Source organism: Pteropus vampyrus, unplaced genomic scaffold (genome assembly GCF_000151845.1).
Source record: "Pteropus vampyrus isolate Shadow unplaced genomic scaffold, Pvam_2.0 Scaffold152, whole genome shotgun sequence".
Taxonomy (NCBI): domain Eukaryota; kingdom Metazoa; phylum Chordata; class Mammalia; order Chiroptera; family Pteropodidae; genus Pteropus; species Pteropus vampyrus.
The window spans coordinates 2,158,335-2,175,764 of record NW_011888933.1 but is presented as its reverse complement, the minus strand read 5'-3'; the positions used below and the strand labels follow the sequence as shown (position 1 = coordinate 2,175,764).

The 17,430-nt window shown below is 37.2% G+C and overlaps 1 protein-coding gene across 1 annotated transcript; it reads left to right on the top strand.

The window, feature by feature from the left end:
* The first annotated feature begins 944 nt into the window (after nucleotides 1-944).
* CPO (carboxypeptidase O) lies at nucleotides 945-15,976 on the top strand. The gene is given in 11 exon segments (XM_011369667.1): nucleotides 945-1,005; nucleotides 5,024-5,030; nucleotides 5,127-5,226; nucleotides 6,765-6,866; nucleotides 7,760-7,812; nucleotides 7,814-7,859; nucleotides 8,757-8,867; nucleotides 9,918-10,008; nucleotides 11,172-11,374; nucleotides 14,783-14,867; nucleotides 15,714-15,976. Coding segments are annotated over 11 exon segments (1,122 nt in total).
* The last annotated feature ends 1,454 nt before the right edge of the window (nucleotides 15,977-17,430 follow it).

Below are 17,430 nucleotides of genomic sequence, written 5' to 3'. Positions count from 1 at the left end.
AATTTACTTCCCTTTACTTAAAATTGTATTATTTCTTTGTATACTTATTTATTGCTCTCTCAGCTCTACCATGAGCTCCATAACAGCAAAGACTCTGTTTGCCTCATTCACATTTGCATGTATTCGTTTTATACTAGTGTCTGGTATATAGTGAGTACTCATTACATTTTTGTAGGATGAATGAATAGATGAATGAATGGATATAGGGCAAAGAATTTAGATTGGACCTCCAAATGCCAAGGACTCTTTTTAAATCTTTGACTTCTCTGCACTGGATTTTGCTTTGCTCAATTAGATTTTGCTGTAATCTTAACCTGAGTTTTCACTCTTACCAGCCACTGTTGAGATTGAGGCCTATCCTGGGTGTGTCTGAAAACATAGTGGGGGGTCTGATAGAGTGCTCTGTGTGAGAGAAGTGTATGGGAAAATCCACTTGGAAAAATATTTTAAATGTTTTCATTGCTCATATTTGGAGAGATCTGGTTTTGTTTAAGAAGCTGGTGATGACATCAGAACAAGAGAAGGTATTTAACTCCAAATAAAACAGGGAAAAGGAGATCCTGAATAATAACTATGCCTGCCACAACCAAAGCAGAAGACACACCATCTATTATGCTCAGTGGGAGTGGTTAGCTCCTGAGTACAGGTGATGAGGATACTTAGAAATAGGGAAAAAAGTTTTTTCTGGGTCTGATGAAGCCAAAGACTTGTGTAAATTCAGTTTTAGAGGAGAAATGAAAAATCAATGGTAGTGTTTTCTACCATTAGGAAAAGCTGTTTGAGGACATGATGGAGTTAATGAAGCCACTACTCACATGTTTCTGTTGAGACGTCCACTAACTGACTTATCTTATCTTGATTGCAGGAGCCAACCCCTGGATGCGTTCTCAGAGACACTTGATCCATTGACCTGCCTGAGACTTTCTAGCTCTGTCTGCAGAAGAATGAAGCCTCTGCTTGGGACCCTTTACCTCTTGGGGATGCTGGTCCATGGGGGGCTGGGATGTGATAGATGAGTGGGAAGTGGGAAAAGGAGCTGACTATTATGATTTAGATTGTCTAAATGGAAAGCTTTTTCCAATATCAATGCAACTGGATTCTCCCCTCTTCCTAACTCATCCATAGCACCATAAATGAGAAAGATAAAGATCCCTAAACTGTTATCATTAAACATTATTCTAATAATTTTTGAATAAATGAGTAAATATCTAATAAACACTTCCTCACACAACGTATAACAAGTTCAAATAGATATGTTTTTTGATTGAAAGAAGGAAATTATAATGAAAATTCTGTCTCTCACTCACATAATTTCTCATTAGTAAATCACATTATTCTAATTATCAAGAAAATATGTTTATAACTACCAAATAGTTTCACCAAGAGATAATCACTGTTAATATTTCTTAAAAGGTAGCTAGCTAACTAATTATGTATATAGTACTATTGCCAAATTTTTTCAGTTAAATCAAATGATGAAAAATTTTCTTATGACATTTATTTAAAACATTTAAAACACTTGCAATTGTTAATAACATTCCATCATTCTTACCCTATTGGGCATTTATGTGATTTCTACTTTATTTTTACCAGTAATGCCATGATGATCATCCAACTACGTCAATATTTTTCTTTAAATCTTTGATTATTTTCTTTAAAAAAGTGATAAAAAGTGTAATTATTGGGCCGAGAGCTGAGAAAAATTTAATAATCTTGTTATACATTGCCAAATTGCCCTATAGAAAAGTTGTGTCAGTCAACGGTTTCAACAACAGCATTTTTTAAGTGTTTGCCAATTTGATAAGAGAATACCCACAGATGACTCATTTTGCCTTTTGATTCCCAATAAGATTAAGTATTTTGTCTTGTTTATTATTCATTTTATTAGTTTATAAATTACCCATTCACGTATTTTGCCTACTTTTGTGTTCTTTCATAACTTCTGTAAATATATAATCTATATTAAAATCTGTGTATGTAGTGCAGTTTTCATATAAAATACAGTTTCCCTTGTTCATACATAACTCAGTATGGTGCTCATTTAATATATCTCATCGAGCCCGTGTAGTTACAAAGTGTTTCTTCTTTTTCTTCATGGTTAAAAGAATCTTGAAACAAACTTGCTCTCACGGAACAGAAAAATACACTCCGATTTTTGCCCCAGACTATCTGTGTGATCTCAACTTGTCCCTTAGCTTCATAGAAAGCCTGATTTTAGATCTATAAAGAGAGTCCAGGATCTATGTGATGTCAAAAGCATTTTTGGACATTGTTTTTTCAATTTTTTTTCCATTAGTATACTTGGTTTCACATAGATACTACATTTATTTTCCCTTCTGAGATTATTCACTTATAAATTAGAGATAAAGACTCATATTTTATACAGAGTTTTAACTGAAGAAAAAAACAACTTGCTTAAAAATGTCAACCTCCTTAAAACCTACACATCAGTTGACCTAATATCCCTGCTTCTTGAAATCTAGACTAGGGAAATAAACTGACGTATGGAAAGAATTTTATGCACTGAGATGCAGCCTCATTTATAATATAAATATTATATTAAATATTATAATATTTAGAAACAACTTAAATGTACCATATTACATTATATAAATACCGATATGACATATAATAATGGAATATTATTCATCCATTAGAATAATGATTATGAAAAATTTTAACTGCATGTGAAATACATGTTTTATGCTTAAGGAAAGATGCAGAATACAAAATGTAATAAAATACTTTTAAAATATAAGAAAAAATATGTATCAAAATGGTAATTGTAATCTTCATTGATTTTTTTCTATCCCTCAACTATTATTCATTTTGCAAACATTCTGCAATGGTAGTGCTTTAAAACTTTTATTTAAAAAAAATGATTACCAAGCTCAGGTTAAATTAGGAAGGTGATTCAGCTCAGGCAGTGGGACTCAGATGAGACAGACACTTTCCATTGGACAGCTTCTTATGACTATACTTGGAGAAAACATTTCAAATCTGCTAGTCCTAATCCTAATTGACCATTTTCATTTTCATTGTTATTTACTGATATAAAATAGTGTCAACTTTTATATGGCTCTTACCAACCCAAAACAGATTAGTTGCCATTTTGGGTACTTTATTCATTATGATTGATGTAATGATAGTCTAGAAAATCTACAATTAATAAAGATTACAATCTTTGTAATGTTTCTCTTGAGGTAATTTCTCATATACATTGCATTCTCCCAATAAAAATATACGTCTGTAGAATCATTTGGGATTTAGCAATATGAATCAGATGCCTCGAAGATATTCATTCTCTTTGACCTATGAATTCTTCTTCGTGGCATGTAGCTCAAGGAAATAATCAGAAGTAAACACAAAGATTTATGCAAAAAGTCATTAACTCCAGAATTGTTTACAATAGCAAAAAAACAAAAGGGGAAACAGCTTTAATATTCAGTACAGACGAAAGTACTTAAACTACTGATTCTGTGCAATATATATTTACTATCAAACTTTAGTCAATCATTAACTATAATGTTTATGAAGAATTTTTATTGGTTTAAGGAAATGTCTCTGGTAGAATACAAAATACAAAAGAGTAAATGCAAAGTTACATAGAGATATAATCTGTACCGTGTTTAAGAAAAAACTATGCACAGATAAAAGATTGACAGGAAATATATCAAAATATCAACAGTGGTTAATTCAGGGAGGTGGAATTATTGAAGACTTTTTTTTTCTCCTCCTTTTTCTCTTCTCTATATTTTCTCAATTTTCCACTATAAGCATATGTTAATTTTATAAGCAGGAAAAGAAGTTTAAAAATACTTTACTGTCATGAAATACTTATGAAGCAGTTTCTTCACTAAGTATGTAAAAGACAAAATTTGCCTCAATATTTATTAGTTTTTTTTTTATATTGCTTCTTTATACATTCCAGTCAAAACTTCATCAGGCAATCTTTGATCCTCAGTATTTATTAATAATGTACCCCAAAGGATCATTTTCTCTGTCAGACATTTTATGAATTCTTATTAAAAAAAATACACAAAGTCCTATAATCTTTTTATTTGATTGGTGAGATGAGATTTGTGATAATTTGAGGGATTAGCTAGATTTTTCCTCCCACTCTACATGTAATATGCATCGCCAGAGAAATTGTCTAGAAACAAGAAACTGCCTTTTCTAAGTATATGATTTAAACATTGCCTGAACATTGCCTGAACTAAGAATTTGGGTTTCTGAGGTTTAAGTATTATGTTTAATTTCATGTAAAAATGATAAGCATTTTTAATATCATGGATTTTCATTCAAATCTCAGACAGTTCACTTCTTTTGCATATTACATGGACCCAGTGATTCAGTGCTGCCCTTAAGAGGCAACATATATATTTCACAGATGTTAGCTGAGTAGAAGCCAAATGTTGATGCTTGCGAGTGCCAGTTACCTTTAATTTATCCCCCTTTATATTGTGAAAAATGCCAGGAAATACTAGCCCAACTGAAACAGGAATTCACCAGGTGCCAACACTGCTTTAAGGTGTCCTCGCTTTCCTACCACGAGAGGATAACTGTGATCAAGAAAGACCCAAACATTTGCTGAACTACATGAAGGAAGAAACAAGATTGCTCTGAACAGCTATCATCCCCGGTCCTAACACTGCTGTAAAGGCATCTCCAATGATCTCATTTCCTGGCAGGACATGACAGGGAGGACAACCAGTGCAAGGAATGAGGAAGAAGGGAGGGTTGAAAAGATATGCTTTTCATTTATTTCATTCCCTCTCCCCTTCCCCATTCCAAAAAGCACTGAAATTATTTTCTAGTGACTTTATAATGCAAATACTTATTTTGCTCTCTTGGTAGTCCAGATCAGAGATAATTTTTTAAATGAGCTAATAAATATTTTATGCCTATTTTCTAGGATATAATAAAAGTATAATTTAGCCTATATAACAAAATCTTCAGAAAAATAAATAACCAGGAATAATAGTGTTTACCTTGAGGAGGTAAATGGCTTTTTGTCCTCCAGATGATATGTACATTGCTTTCTACTACCTTTTTCATCAACCTTCCAGCTTTTATGATATCTCAGTTTCTTCTTTGCTTTTTGTCTGACGTTCTTCCCTTCGCAGATCACTAGCACAAAACAGACTAGAGGTTGTGGGCAAGACAGTGACTTCATGGAGGAACTTGGAGACTTATTCCTATAACAAATACCACCCCATGGGAGAGGTGAGCAAGTATACATGGCAGGGGTGGGTGGTGGTCACAACCAACTTTAGGATGGGCAGAGATGGTTCACTATTAATGTTCATGAACTAGAGGGGCTCAAAATGTGGGGTGGAAATTTGCCAGAGCACTGAGGTCAAGGGATTCCCAAACATCATACCCCAGCCACCAACAATAAAGCTACAAATCCTGGTGATATGAGGTAAAAAGACAAATCAACAAAGAAAAGAAAAAAGAGGAAAAGAATACCCCAATCAGTTTTGCTAGTGTGAACATGGACCAGAATTAACCCTTACTCTTGTTCATCAAGCTCTTAGCCAGCTTAAGCAGGGAAAGGCCAATGTTTATGTGTGGGGTGTGGGATGTGGGGTGGAGAAGCCTTCTGACTGAATCACATTTAGCTGTAATTTGTGGTATTTCTTGCAGGATGCAAGAGACACAGTCAGCAGTTCTTAAGAGAAGAAAACTTCTCAAAGAAATATTTGTATTGCTACTAAGTTTGGCAATTTCTAAAACCAGTTACAGTAAAAAATAAAATAAAATAAATAAGCTACTATTTATGCAAATGTGTGTGTGGGCATGTATATGTATGACATTATGCAAAACTTTTTTTCAAGTATAAATTTCTAGAAACAGAATTGCTGGGTTAAAGGATATGCACATCTAATTTTTTTATATATAAATGTATAAGTTGCCTTCTAAACAGGTTTTATAATTTATTATCTCAATATTTGGGAATATATTAATATTTTCCAGAATTTTTTTCAAATAACATAAGAAAGAATTTAGAGTATGGGTGGTATCCTATTATACCCTCATAGCTGTCTTCAATGTCTTATGTTTGTGAATTCCCTTATTCTATTCACTCTTATAGAACCCCAAGTTATTGATTTACAGGCAAAGATGTAAGACCCTTCCTCTCTAAGCATGGTGCAAGACTTGTAAATAAATCAATATATATTTGTATCCACCCGGTTTAATCAAAATGATTAACAAGGGCTTGATTTAGAACCTCTGTTGGCGTATTCTGTGAAGGGCATTTCCTACTCCTCTCTAATCTTGTCACCATGGACATTAGCAAAAGATATTGTTGAGGTCCATAAAGACTGCAGAAGATCCCACAAAATAAGCCTGACCTGAACTTTCTGGTACTATTGTGTGCCATATGAATTCTAAGTCTGGCGGCCATTTGAAGGATGTATTGTTCTTTATTGTTTCTGAAATACTATCAATGAAGTACTATTATTTATTGTTTCTGAAGTATTATTAACAATTATTGAAATTGTTAATTCTCAATAACTTATTTGTAAAGTTCAACAAGGTGTCCTTAAGACTTATGGCAGAGTAGATTTTTAAAGAAAATGGGAGAGGGTGGGTAATAATTTGTTGGTTTAGTCTTCTATTTTGTTTAGCACACAGCTGTTGCAATGTAAAGCAAAGAGTACAGAGTTCAGTATCTTAATGGAAGAAGCAGTTATCTTAATTAGAGGCAAGCAGACAATGTTCTTATTGATAGCTACAGTCCTCCTTGGCTTTTTCAGATCTATCAGTGGATGAGCCAGATAAGTGAGAAGTACCCAGAAGGGGTAACACAGCATTTCCTAGGCATGACCTATGAAACCCAGCCCATGTATTATTTGAAGGTGAGTAAGAAGGCTGAGAATTGTCTTACTGGGGAAAAGGGGTCTCTCCCATCCAACCCAAGGATATTTGTTTACTATTTAGGGGCTCTAGTCAGAAATGTAGACAAGGTTAAAAGAGGCAGTGAAGAAAGACTTTGCCTTTTCCACCCCAAACTGGGCTTTTAAAATTCAAAACTTATAAAGGCTTACACGTCAATCATCTGGATGGAATCAAGGTCTGGAATAAAGAGAATTTGGAGTAGTTGGGTAGGACCATGATGGTAGGCCTTAAAAATATTAAGGTCCAGAAGTAGAAGAGCTTGTTCCTTTGTTTTCTCCATCCTGGGCCTTCCTCGCCCTGGCTAAGACTAAGGAGCTAGGTACTGTGGATAATGGGGCTAAACGGGACCTTAGACATTCTGGTTGAGTGGCTGGCTCTGTGAAGGCCCGTGTGCCTTCATGCTCGCACAGAGGTGGGAGAGTAGGGTCTGCATAAGGAAAAAATCCCTACTCATGTATCAGTCATAGACAGCTTTCGGTTTGGTTCCTTCATTTTGAGGTTGAGGGAACCAAGACCCAGAGAAGTGAAGTAACTTGTACAAGGCCACACAGCCAGATAATAGCATAGCCATGGGGATAACCAGATCTCCAGCCTTCTTGCCAGGCATCAGGTGGGGCATGTGGGGAGTCAGCATGTGGTCCTAAGAACAACAGCCAAGATAACTAATGGGAGAGCAAGAATAGCCGAGGAAGGTTCATATGGGGGGGGTGTCTTTGCCAGCATCCTTACCTCATGCTTGAAACCACAGAATGAAGTAGGAAAGTGACCTCTAGGGGAATAAAAAAATCTGATAACTTTGTACAGAGGCTGACAATAATAAGTGACTGGTAATGAAGCACGGTGTTCCCTTCAGATTAGCCAACCATCCAATAACCCCAAGAAGATCATTTGGATGGACTGTGGAATTCAGGGAATGGATTGCCCCTGCTTTTTGCCAGTGGTTTGTGAAAGAAGTAAGTGTCTTTAGTGTCCTCATAATGGTTAATCGTCCCACAAAATACCTGTCATGCCTCGGCTATTTAGAAAGCATGCTTCATTCACAAGCTGGCAATGCAACTCTACTGAGATACTCTTCCCTGAGGGAGATGGAATTAATAAGTAGCTTCACTTAAAAGTGAGTATTCTGATCTCTTTCTAGTGTACATGAAATCATTTTTATTGGAAAGAAAACATATCTAAATGTAGAAGAAAATATACCTTGGAAGTTAGACATGAGTGAATACTAGTGCTGCCTCTTTCAAATAGTCTTGGGCAAATTTGCTAATACTAAAATCCCTAGTTTTCACTAGCAAAAGGAATATGAAATAACTACTTTAGGAGTTTGTTGTGTGGATTAAGAGATTAACATATTAAAAAATATCAAGCACAGTGAATTTTTACATGTTATCCCCTCTGCTGAGGGAATTTAAAAAAATTTTAAAGTAATATTTTTTGTATGTCAGTCTTCTCAGAAACTCAAACATAAAGAATTTAACCCACAAAGAGTAGTTCTCAAGAGGTCCCTAGACCAACAGCATCAACATAACAGGGATCTTGTTAGAAATGCCAATTCTTGGGTTCCAACTCACCACCTCAGACCTAGTGAATTAGTGGTGAAGGAGCAGGTAGGGGAGCAGGTCGGGGAGAGGAGCCAAGCAATCTGTATTTTAACAAGTCCTCCAGGTGATTCTGATGCACACTGACGTTTGAGAACCACCATGACCAGTAGGTAACCGAGGTGGGTGGAAGGTGGAGGGTGGAGGTTGGATATGTGGTCATCTCTTATGAGGAAGTTGAAATCATTAAAAAAATTAAAAGAGAAAAGACCTTTTCTCCACATCATTTCAAATGTTTCTCTCTTAAATTTCTAGATTCTTCAAAACTATACAGATAACTCAAGCATAAGTAGGCTCCTTAAGAACCTGGACTTCTTCGTGCTCCCAGTTCTTAACATAGATGGTTATATCTATACGTGGACAACTGTGAGTACATCCAGTTTGGTCCTGGAATGAGTTCATAAACTAGATCTTGACTTAGGTTGCTCATTGCAGCTTGACTGACCTTGCTCATTGCAGCTATGAAAATGTTTTGTGGCCATGTAAAGAAAGAAACCCTTTTTTGGGATAAAAATCAACCTAATATTTTTAAGCCAATAGTCAGTTTAGTACTAAAGTGGCCTTTTTTAGAATTGAAGTCCAGCACATTTTTGTTTTGTTTTGTTTTGTTTTGTTTTGACATATTCCCAGTTTTCCAGCCAGACTTAACTTTTTTTCCAACTCCATCTCTTAAAAGTTTGTGGATTACCTACCACTTGATTCACTTCAGATCAGTTCTAGAAGCATGAGAGGCACAAATGATGTATAAAAACTAACCCAGCCTTCATTTTTCATTGTGATCACAGAAGGCAAACATCTCATAAAGCTTTTTATTTAGTAGACAACTTCCTCTTTAAAAAGTTTCTAAAGCATATTACTCCTCAGATAAGAGCCTTTGTTTCTAGAGAGTATTCCTTCCTCCTCCTTCCCAAGCACCCCCCCATAGCCCTTCATGGGACCCCTTTCTCTGCAGTCCTTCCCTCTGAGCTTGTCTGGTGAAACTTGTCTTTATTCCCATCTCCACACATTAGTCTTCCGCTTCCAGAGCTGTGTGGAGACTGTCTCTGATACATCTGGAACAGCCTTGTTCCATCTGCCAAGCTATTTCCCTTTCATCCTGTATCACTTGGACTTAAAAAATGACTCTCTGAAGCTTTCCCTGTTTAAGCAGATCACGTCCCACAGGCACTGCTAATCTGCTCAGGAGGAAAAGGCCAAACATCCCTCCAATTTGATGGTTTACAATATTCCTGTTTATGGGGGTTGCTAACCTACCTGCATGACTAAAAACTACCTGCATAAGCTTCACCGTGTTAAAGGCACATTCTCCCGGACAATCCTAGGAATGATTTTTCAAATTTGAGGACCACCCATGACTACTAACACTGTGATTTATGAGTCCTAAAATGGCAACATCCCAGTGTTCCTCTGTTCCAGGATCGGCTTTGGAGAAAATCTCGTTCATCTCATGATAATAGCAAATGTTTTGGGACAGATCTTAATCGAAATTTCAATGCATCCTGGTGAAGTAAGTATATGTTTAGTAGATGAGTTGATAAATAAAAAAAAAGAAGAAGAAATAGGGAAGCCAGGAAAGAGGTGAATTGCTAGAGTTATAACTTTTGAAAATAAACATCTAATTTTGCACAAATTTCTGGGCTTCCTGTCTTGCATATTCCCTCTAAAGGGATGATATTATCCATACAACAAAAAGCAGCAACACTTCAGTGCAGAACTTTTCTGCCAGTGAGGCTGGCGAAACAGGGACAAAGAAGATTTAGACCAGCGTGAATATGTTTGAAATCCATCACTTGGTTTTGAAAATGTGAACTGTCATAAAGAGAGAGAAAAAAAAAAACGGAGATTTATCTTTGTAGATTATTTTGCAGCAGGAGGGCAGAAGTAAACAAGGAAAACATTGTCTTCTCTTTAAGACATTTTCATGTTTCTGAATCTCAACATACCCAGTGAACTGGAAGTAAATAAAGATGTAAGTATGGTCAAGAGCAGTCTGGTTAAAAACCAGATGGCAAGAGTTAAAATTTAGACTGAGTTGGCTGAGTGATCTTGGAAAAATTGCTTCATCTCCCGATTACAGTTTTCCCTTATTTAAAATGTGGCCCTTAGTAATGCCATCTTATCAGTGGGTTGTTGTGGGGATTAAATGAGGTGCCACGTAGGAGAGGCTGAGCACAGTGCCCAGCATGTAAAAGGGGCTCAATTGTTGGAGCCTTATCAAAACTGGTGAGGAGGACGGATTATTTACATACTTGCTAAACAGCTCTAATGAGATCCAAACTAGTAAGACAGTGTGAGAGACTCTCAGGTCAACAAGACTATGTCAGTGTCTGACCTTGGGAACCTGAGAACTAGTTCCCAGACTTAGGTTTCAGGACCCACCGCAAGTTTAAGTAAAAGATTACTGAAAATGCCATTTCGTTTTTACATCTTCCTTCCTGGGTCATGTCAGCACATAGTTTGTTTCTAAATTCAAATGTCAACCTTTCTGCCTTTCTGAGTTGCTCCTTGAATGACTATCCGAGTGGACTAACTTAACAAGAACTAACATAGACAAGCAAGGTCAAGCCCCGATTCCACCCACAGATGCCCTGAGCATGGATGACTCCTTGCCCTCCATTAGTTCTAAACTGAGATGGTGCTGCCTTCTTTGTGGTTTCCTGTATATTCCAGGTATTGGAGCATCTAAAAACTGCCAAGAGTTAATATTCTGTGGGACAGGACCAGAGTCTGAACCTGAGACTAAAGCAGTTTCCAGCTTTATAGAGAGCAAGAAAGAGGACATTATGTGCTTCCTAACCATGCACTCTTATGGGCAGCTCATTCTCACACCTTACGGCTATACTGAAAAAAAATCAAGTAACCACGAAGAACTGGTAAGACCAAAGCTCCGAAGGCTTTAGAGGCGCTTCTGTAGGACCTCTGCTTTCCTTTCCCTGGTTTCCATTTCCAAGATTTGGGCTCCAGCCCTGCTTTTGTTCTCTCTGCTCTTCTTTATTTTCTTTCTCCTGCTTTTTACACCTTGCCAGACGCCTGCTGGGAAGGTTTCAGGTTAAAAATGCTGCTTTACCTACATTAATTAACTACCTGTTTCATAAAATGTCAAGTTGGGAGACATCTTAGGTATTCGTCTATAATATAAATGAGATGATTATGTTAATAATCTGCAGAAATGTGCTTTCATTTCTGTAAATTCTCTTGAAGCTTCGTTCAGCAATTATAGCTTTTGAACCGTGCTTTAAAGAACTTGCCAGCTGTTAGTGGAATATGGCATATCTAAAATAACACGGCTAAATAATATCTGCTCTCTTCTCTGCTAAACACAATGCTTTGTTTTCTTCTAAACTCTGTCTCTAGTATGTGCTTAGGAGTATTTGTAGGGGGAAGTGCCAGTGAAATCCAAACCTCGGCAGGGACCATGAGCTTTGTCTCATCCAGGTTCTTCTAGGAAGCTATGTTTACCTACGCATCAGTGAGCAGATTTCTGAGGAAGACAGGCTTGCCTTTTCGTGAACCCGAGGACAATAGACATAAGTCAAAGGGAGGGTAAATTTGGAATTGTAATTTTTGTATCTTTTTAAAATTATTTTAAAATTTTTTAATTTTAGTAAAATACATATATTTACCATCTTAATCATTTTTAAGTGCACAGTTCATTAGTGTTAAGTACATTCACATAATTGTGCATCCAAACTCTAAAATTCTTTTTATCTTACATAATTGAAACCCTATACCCATTGAACAACTCCTTGTCCCCCTAACCCCTAGAAATCACCATTCTAATTTCTTTTTCTATGGGTTTGACTACTCTAGATACCTCATATAAGTGGAATCATACAGTGTGTCATACAGTATGGCTTATTTCACTAAGCATAACATCTTCAAAGTTCATCCATGTTCTATCGTGTGTCAGAATTTTCCTTCCTTTTTAAGGCTGAATAGTATTACCTTGTACATCTGGACTACATTTTTTAAATCTATTCATCTATCAGTGGGCATTTGAATTGTTTTCACCTTTTGGCTATTACAAATAATGTTGCTATGAACATAGGTGTACAAATATCTCTTGATACCCCACTTTCAATTCTTTGGGGTATATAATCAAGAGTGGTCGCATCATATGGCAATTCTATTTTTAATTTTTTGAGGAACCAGTATATCGTTTTCCATAGCAGGCTCACTATTTCCCATTCCCACCAACAACGCGCAAGGGTTCTAATTTCTCCACATTTTGACTATTGCTTATTATTTTCTGCTTATCTTTTTTTTTTAAATATTTTAAAATAAGCTTTTCATTATCAACAAAGGTTGGGATAGATGGGGACTAAGTTCAGTCTGTTTTTAAGATCACAGAGGCCTGGGGACCCACTAGTTCTCTTACATGTCCTGTCCCTTCTCTACTGGAACATGATCTGTAACACACATGCCTAGGCACAAAAATGAAAGCCACTATAGAGCTTTGCTGAAGAGAGCCTTTCCCCAGCAATAAAAAATACCCAGCAGTACCCCAATATCTTTCTTGCAATGTTTTTGCCGTTTGTACTACATGATCATTCTGTAAGACTTGGAAATAACTAACATTTGCCTAGGACTTTACAATTTATGAAAAGATATTACAGCCATTATTTCATGTGACTCTCATAACAATATTATAAGCTCACTTTGGAGATATGGAAATTGAGACCTTGAGTTAACTATATTTCTAGAGCCCCTACAGATGGTGCATGGTGGAGCCCAGGCTGGAACTTGCATCTTTAGACTCCAGAGGTTGCATCCACCTGACCACCTCCCACTGTCCCTCTCTGCTCAAGAAGTGCTTACAATTTCTAGGAGCTGTTATCAATTTAGATGTCCAAGCCACTGTATCCTATTTCCCCCTCATATCTTAGCCCTGGAAGTTCCATTTCTTCTGTTAAAAGTTCCATTTCTCTGCGGAAACAGAGATTTCACTTGAGAAGCTCAGAACTCTATTTTCCAGTGTCTGTGCTATTTGTCACAGATGTCTACTTTCCACTTAAAGGACCTGTGACAAACACAAATGAACCACCAAAGACAAGCCATTATAGATCTTTGATAGGACCCCACCAGGAAGAAACAAAAAACCAAAAGAACACAAAGATTATATACTCCAGTATTTTTCTAGGGAAGTCATTCCTTTTTTGGTTCAGGAAAACAGATACTATGTGACCATTTTGCAAGGTTTGTGTTCAAAGGTTAGAGAACCTTGTGCTGCTGATAGGCTGTTGGGTGAGAGCTCTCTGGACATAGAAGGCAAGAAGGCAGGAGGGACCTGGGGCACTGACGTTGCCTCTGCTGGAAGGTAACTAACTCCAAGATGCGAATGAGAGACGGTGCTTTAGTACTATGTGCAGGAACTGGCAAACTGCATTGAGAAAGAGTGCTTCAGCGTTGTTTCTCTTACAGTCTCAGGTGCTAAAGAGTTAGCATAAACATTCACCTCCAAGAATGTTCGATAACAAGACAATTTGAAAATTGTGCCACCTTGTCTAGACCTAATCGAAGCTAGCTGACAGTGGTTTTAGGTTCTTAGGGGTAAATTTTGATAGAGCGCACAAAGACACAGAATCAAGACAGCCGTTCAATGAGGTTTCCATTTCTAGTATTATTTAAACCTACCAGAGACGAGTAATCAATCTCTATGTATTTACAAAACCAAAAATGTGTAGAAATCATGATAAATATTATAGTACGTGAAAGACAACTTGGCAATCACTATGTAGGGGAAACATAACTATATATAGCCCTGTTCTAAGCTGCTCTGAAAGTCAGAATAGCTGTAAGAATTCTAATGTTTTATATGCTGACGTTATTTCCATTTGAACTCTTCTTATACCAGCTCTATATCCCATCCCAAGGTCCATCCTCCCACATGCATGCCAGGGCTTTAATCAACTTTATCAGAAGATGACAACAGTCCATTTCAGAGGTAATGAGACTGAAATAGGGTGATGGCTCTGGAAATGTAACATGGTAACTTGCATTTGAGAGAAGGAGAGTCAAAGATGCTAGATTTTACATATGTTTGGAGGAACATGATAAGCCAGAAATAAGAAAAAATCCCTGCTGATTAGTGGGGAAGATGATGAAAATGGGTTTCAGCGTTTTGGGTCTGAAGTATCAGCAGGCTACCTAGGTATAGATGTCCAGTGGGACGTGAGAAAGATGGTCTGGAACTCTGGAGATAGATTTGGACAAAATAGCAAACCCTCTGGATTGTTGGTTTTATTTTTACCACCAGATATCTGTCTATTTCCCACCTCCAGATCCAAGCTGGAGAGAAGGCAGCAAATGCACTGAAAGCAAAGCATGGAACCAATTATAGAGTTGGATCGAGTATAGATATTTTATGTAAGTATCTTTCTGTCGCCTCTTGAATAGTATCTAAGGCACAAAACAAGTCAGTGGACTTTGGGGATTGGGGTGGGCAGGAGAGGGAGAGAAGAGTTCCTGGGATCAACATGAAATTTTACAAATCATAATGACCAAGGATAAAAAAGAGTGTACAAATTCTGAATTATGCTCTCTAGGGATAAGGTGTGAGCTCAAAGAAAAAGAATTAGTACACTGGCTCAGACCAGAACTCCCTCTGGCTTCAGTTAAAAAGAGCTGGCAGGGAGAAGGCGCAGGAGTTAACAGGAAGGACGTTTTTCAGTGATCCTTGGTCAGTTGATTCAGTTCCCAGAGGACCCATCAGGCTAAGAAACAGAGCAGGTGGGGCCTGAAGAAAAACTCTTAAAGAACTGAGTTAAAAGGAAAGTGTACTGCCTTTCTCCATCCCCAGCCACCACTTCTCCTACCCACCGGAGGACCACCTAGAGAATATTTGCATAATATTTTTCCTGTGGTAATTTTGTTTCTTTTCCTTTATATGTCAGTTAATTCTTGCCTTAAAATGTTAGTTTGTGTAGTCTTTGATTCAGCTGAGAAACTTTAACCAAACCTCTGTTATGTGCCAGGCATAATTGTAAGTGCTGTGGTGGGTGGTAGGGGCAGACAGAGAGGCCGAAAAAGATGTAATTTCTGCCTTACAGGTGATTAATATCAAGGAGAGGGAGAAGACAGCTATCCATGAGACCCTAACATGAAAGAGCTTGTTTATTTTGCTGGATTGAACCTTCATTCCCAAAATGGCTTCTAGAACTCTGTGCTTTCACTATACAATTTCTAACTCTGCCTTCATGGTTTCATTTGTAGATGCTTCATCAGGATCTTCGAGAGACTGGGCTCGGGACATTGGGATCCCCTTCTCATACACATTTGAGCTGAGGGACAATGGTACATATGGATTTGAACTTCCAGAAGCTCAGATTCAGGCCACCAGTGAGGAGACCATGGAGGCTGTGCTCTCAGCCCTGGATGATGTGTATGAGAAATACTGGTATTCAAACAGTGCTGAAAAGGTGACATCTACCTCTGTGATGCTGAGCTTGCTCATGTCCTTTATGTCTCTTCTCTAAGTGCATCCTACCCAGGCCTGCTAAGCCCCGATGACGTGGATGTGGTTGCAGGAAAGGTGCTTGTGGTCATAGAGGAACCAAATAATTTAACTAGAAGTGCTTTCTATTTCAATAAAGATAAATCACATTTGCGTTATAATGTTTGTTTTGCTGGTAATTAATTTTTATTACTTTAAAAGAGTATAATATTAGTTATTGCTACAATAACGCTGCAAACCAAACCACTCTAAAATTCAATGGCTCATGAATCTATAGGTCAGCTAGGATGCATTTTGCTGATCTTAACTGTGCTCACTTATGTATCTGAGGTCAGTTTTAGGGCAGCTGCCCTGGGGTCATTTTTTTTCCCCACTTAAATTATTTGAAAATTTTGCTTGTGCCTTTGGACCAGGTTTACACTTAATTTGGTGTCATTGAGTTAGTATCAATATTCAGAAGATATGTTATATAATCTCTCTCTCTCTCTCTCTCTCTCTATATATATATATATATAGCTATTGCTTTATTCATTTATTTAATTGCTCGATTTTTTTTTTGAGAATCTACTAAGTAAATTTTGCTAAGTTTTTGGGTTACAATGGTGAGTAAGATATACACAGTCAACATCCACACAGAATCACTCACTAATTCAGTGGTTGAGATTGGAACGGGTAGCCTTAAATAATTGGAAGGGGGCACTACTGCATACCAGGCAAATCTCAGTTCAGGGAGGTCGTGATAATCAAAACACAAATAAGTAAGCTAAATATTGCCACTTGTGACAGGCACTATGAGAGAAATAAAGAGTAATTAGAGAGGAAATCAAGAGCCAGATTCTATGTTTGTGGGTATATAGGCATTCAATTGTGCTATCTTGTCTATTAAACTTTAAGTGCTCTTAAGGTAGCATCTATGACTGTCATTTCCTCTGTATCTCTATGTGACACCTTTGAAATGGTGCTAAGCACTTGTCAGCCTTTGAAAAAATTTTGTCGCTGTGACTGGCTGACAGGGGATCCTTGGGTGTTCAGTCACCCATTTCCAAATTTACTTGTTGGTCACGGGCACAGTACACTTTTTCGTTGTAACCCTTTTTTTTGCCTTTTATTTGGTCCTCTTTATTTCTTCAGGTTTTGCCAGTGTGTGGCTGATAAGAGTCAGAAAGGAAAATGTCAGGAACATGGGGTTTAATGAATCAAAGAACAGTTATTTACATAAAAATGCCAAATCTAGGATTGCAGTATTGTCAAGAGAAAATGGTTGGGTTTCATCAATGGTCAGCCTAGGAAGGAAGAAAACTAGTGTGACCACCAATACCATATTCAAGAAGAAAGCAGAGCTGTGCCTTGAGACTCAGGTTATCAGCTCTAATCAAGCCTGTGTTTTAGTGTCTAAGATTGCCTTTAACAATTTGGACTTCTGAGCACTATAAGAGCTCTGATTTATAAACCTTAATTCATGTCTAAAGATTGAGC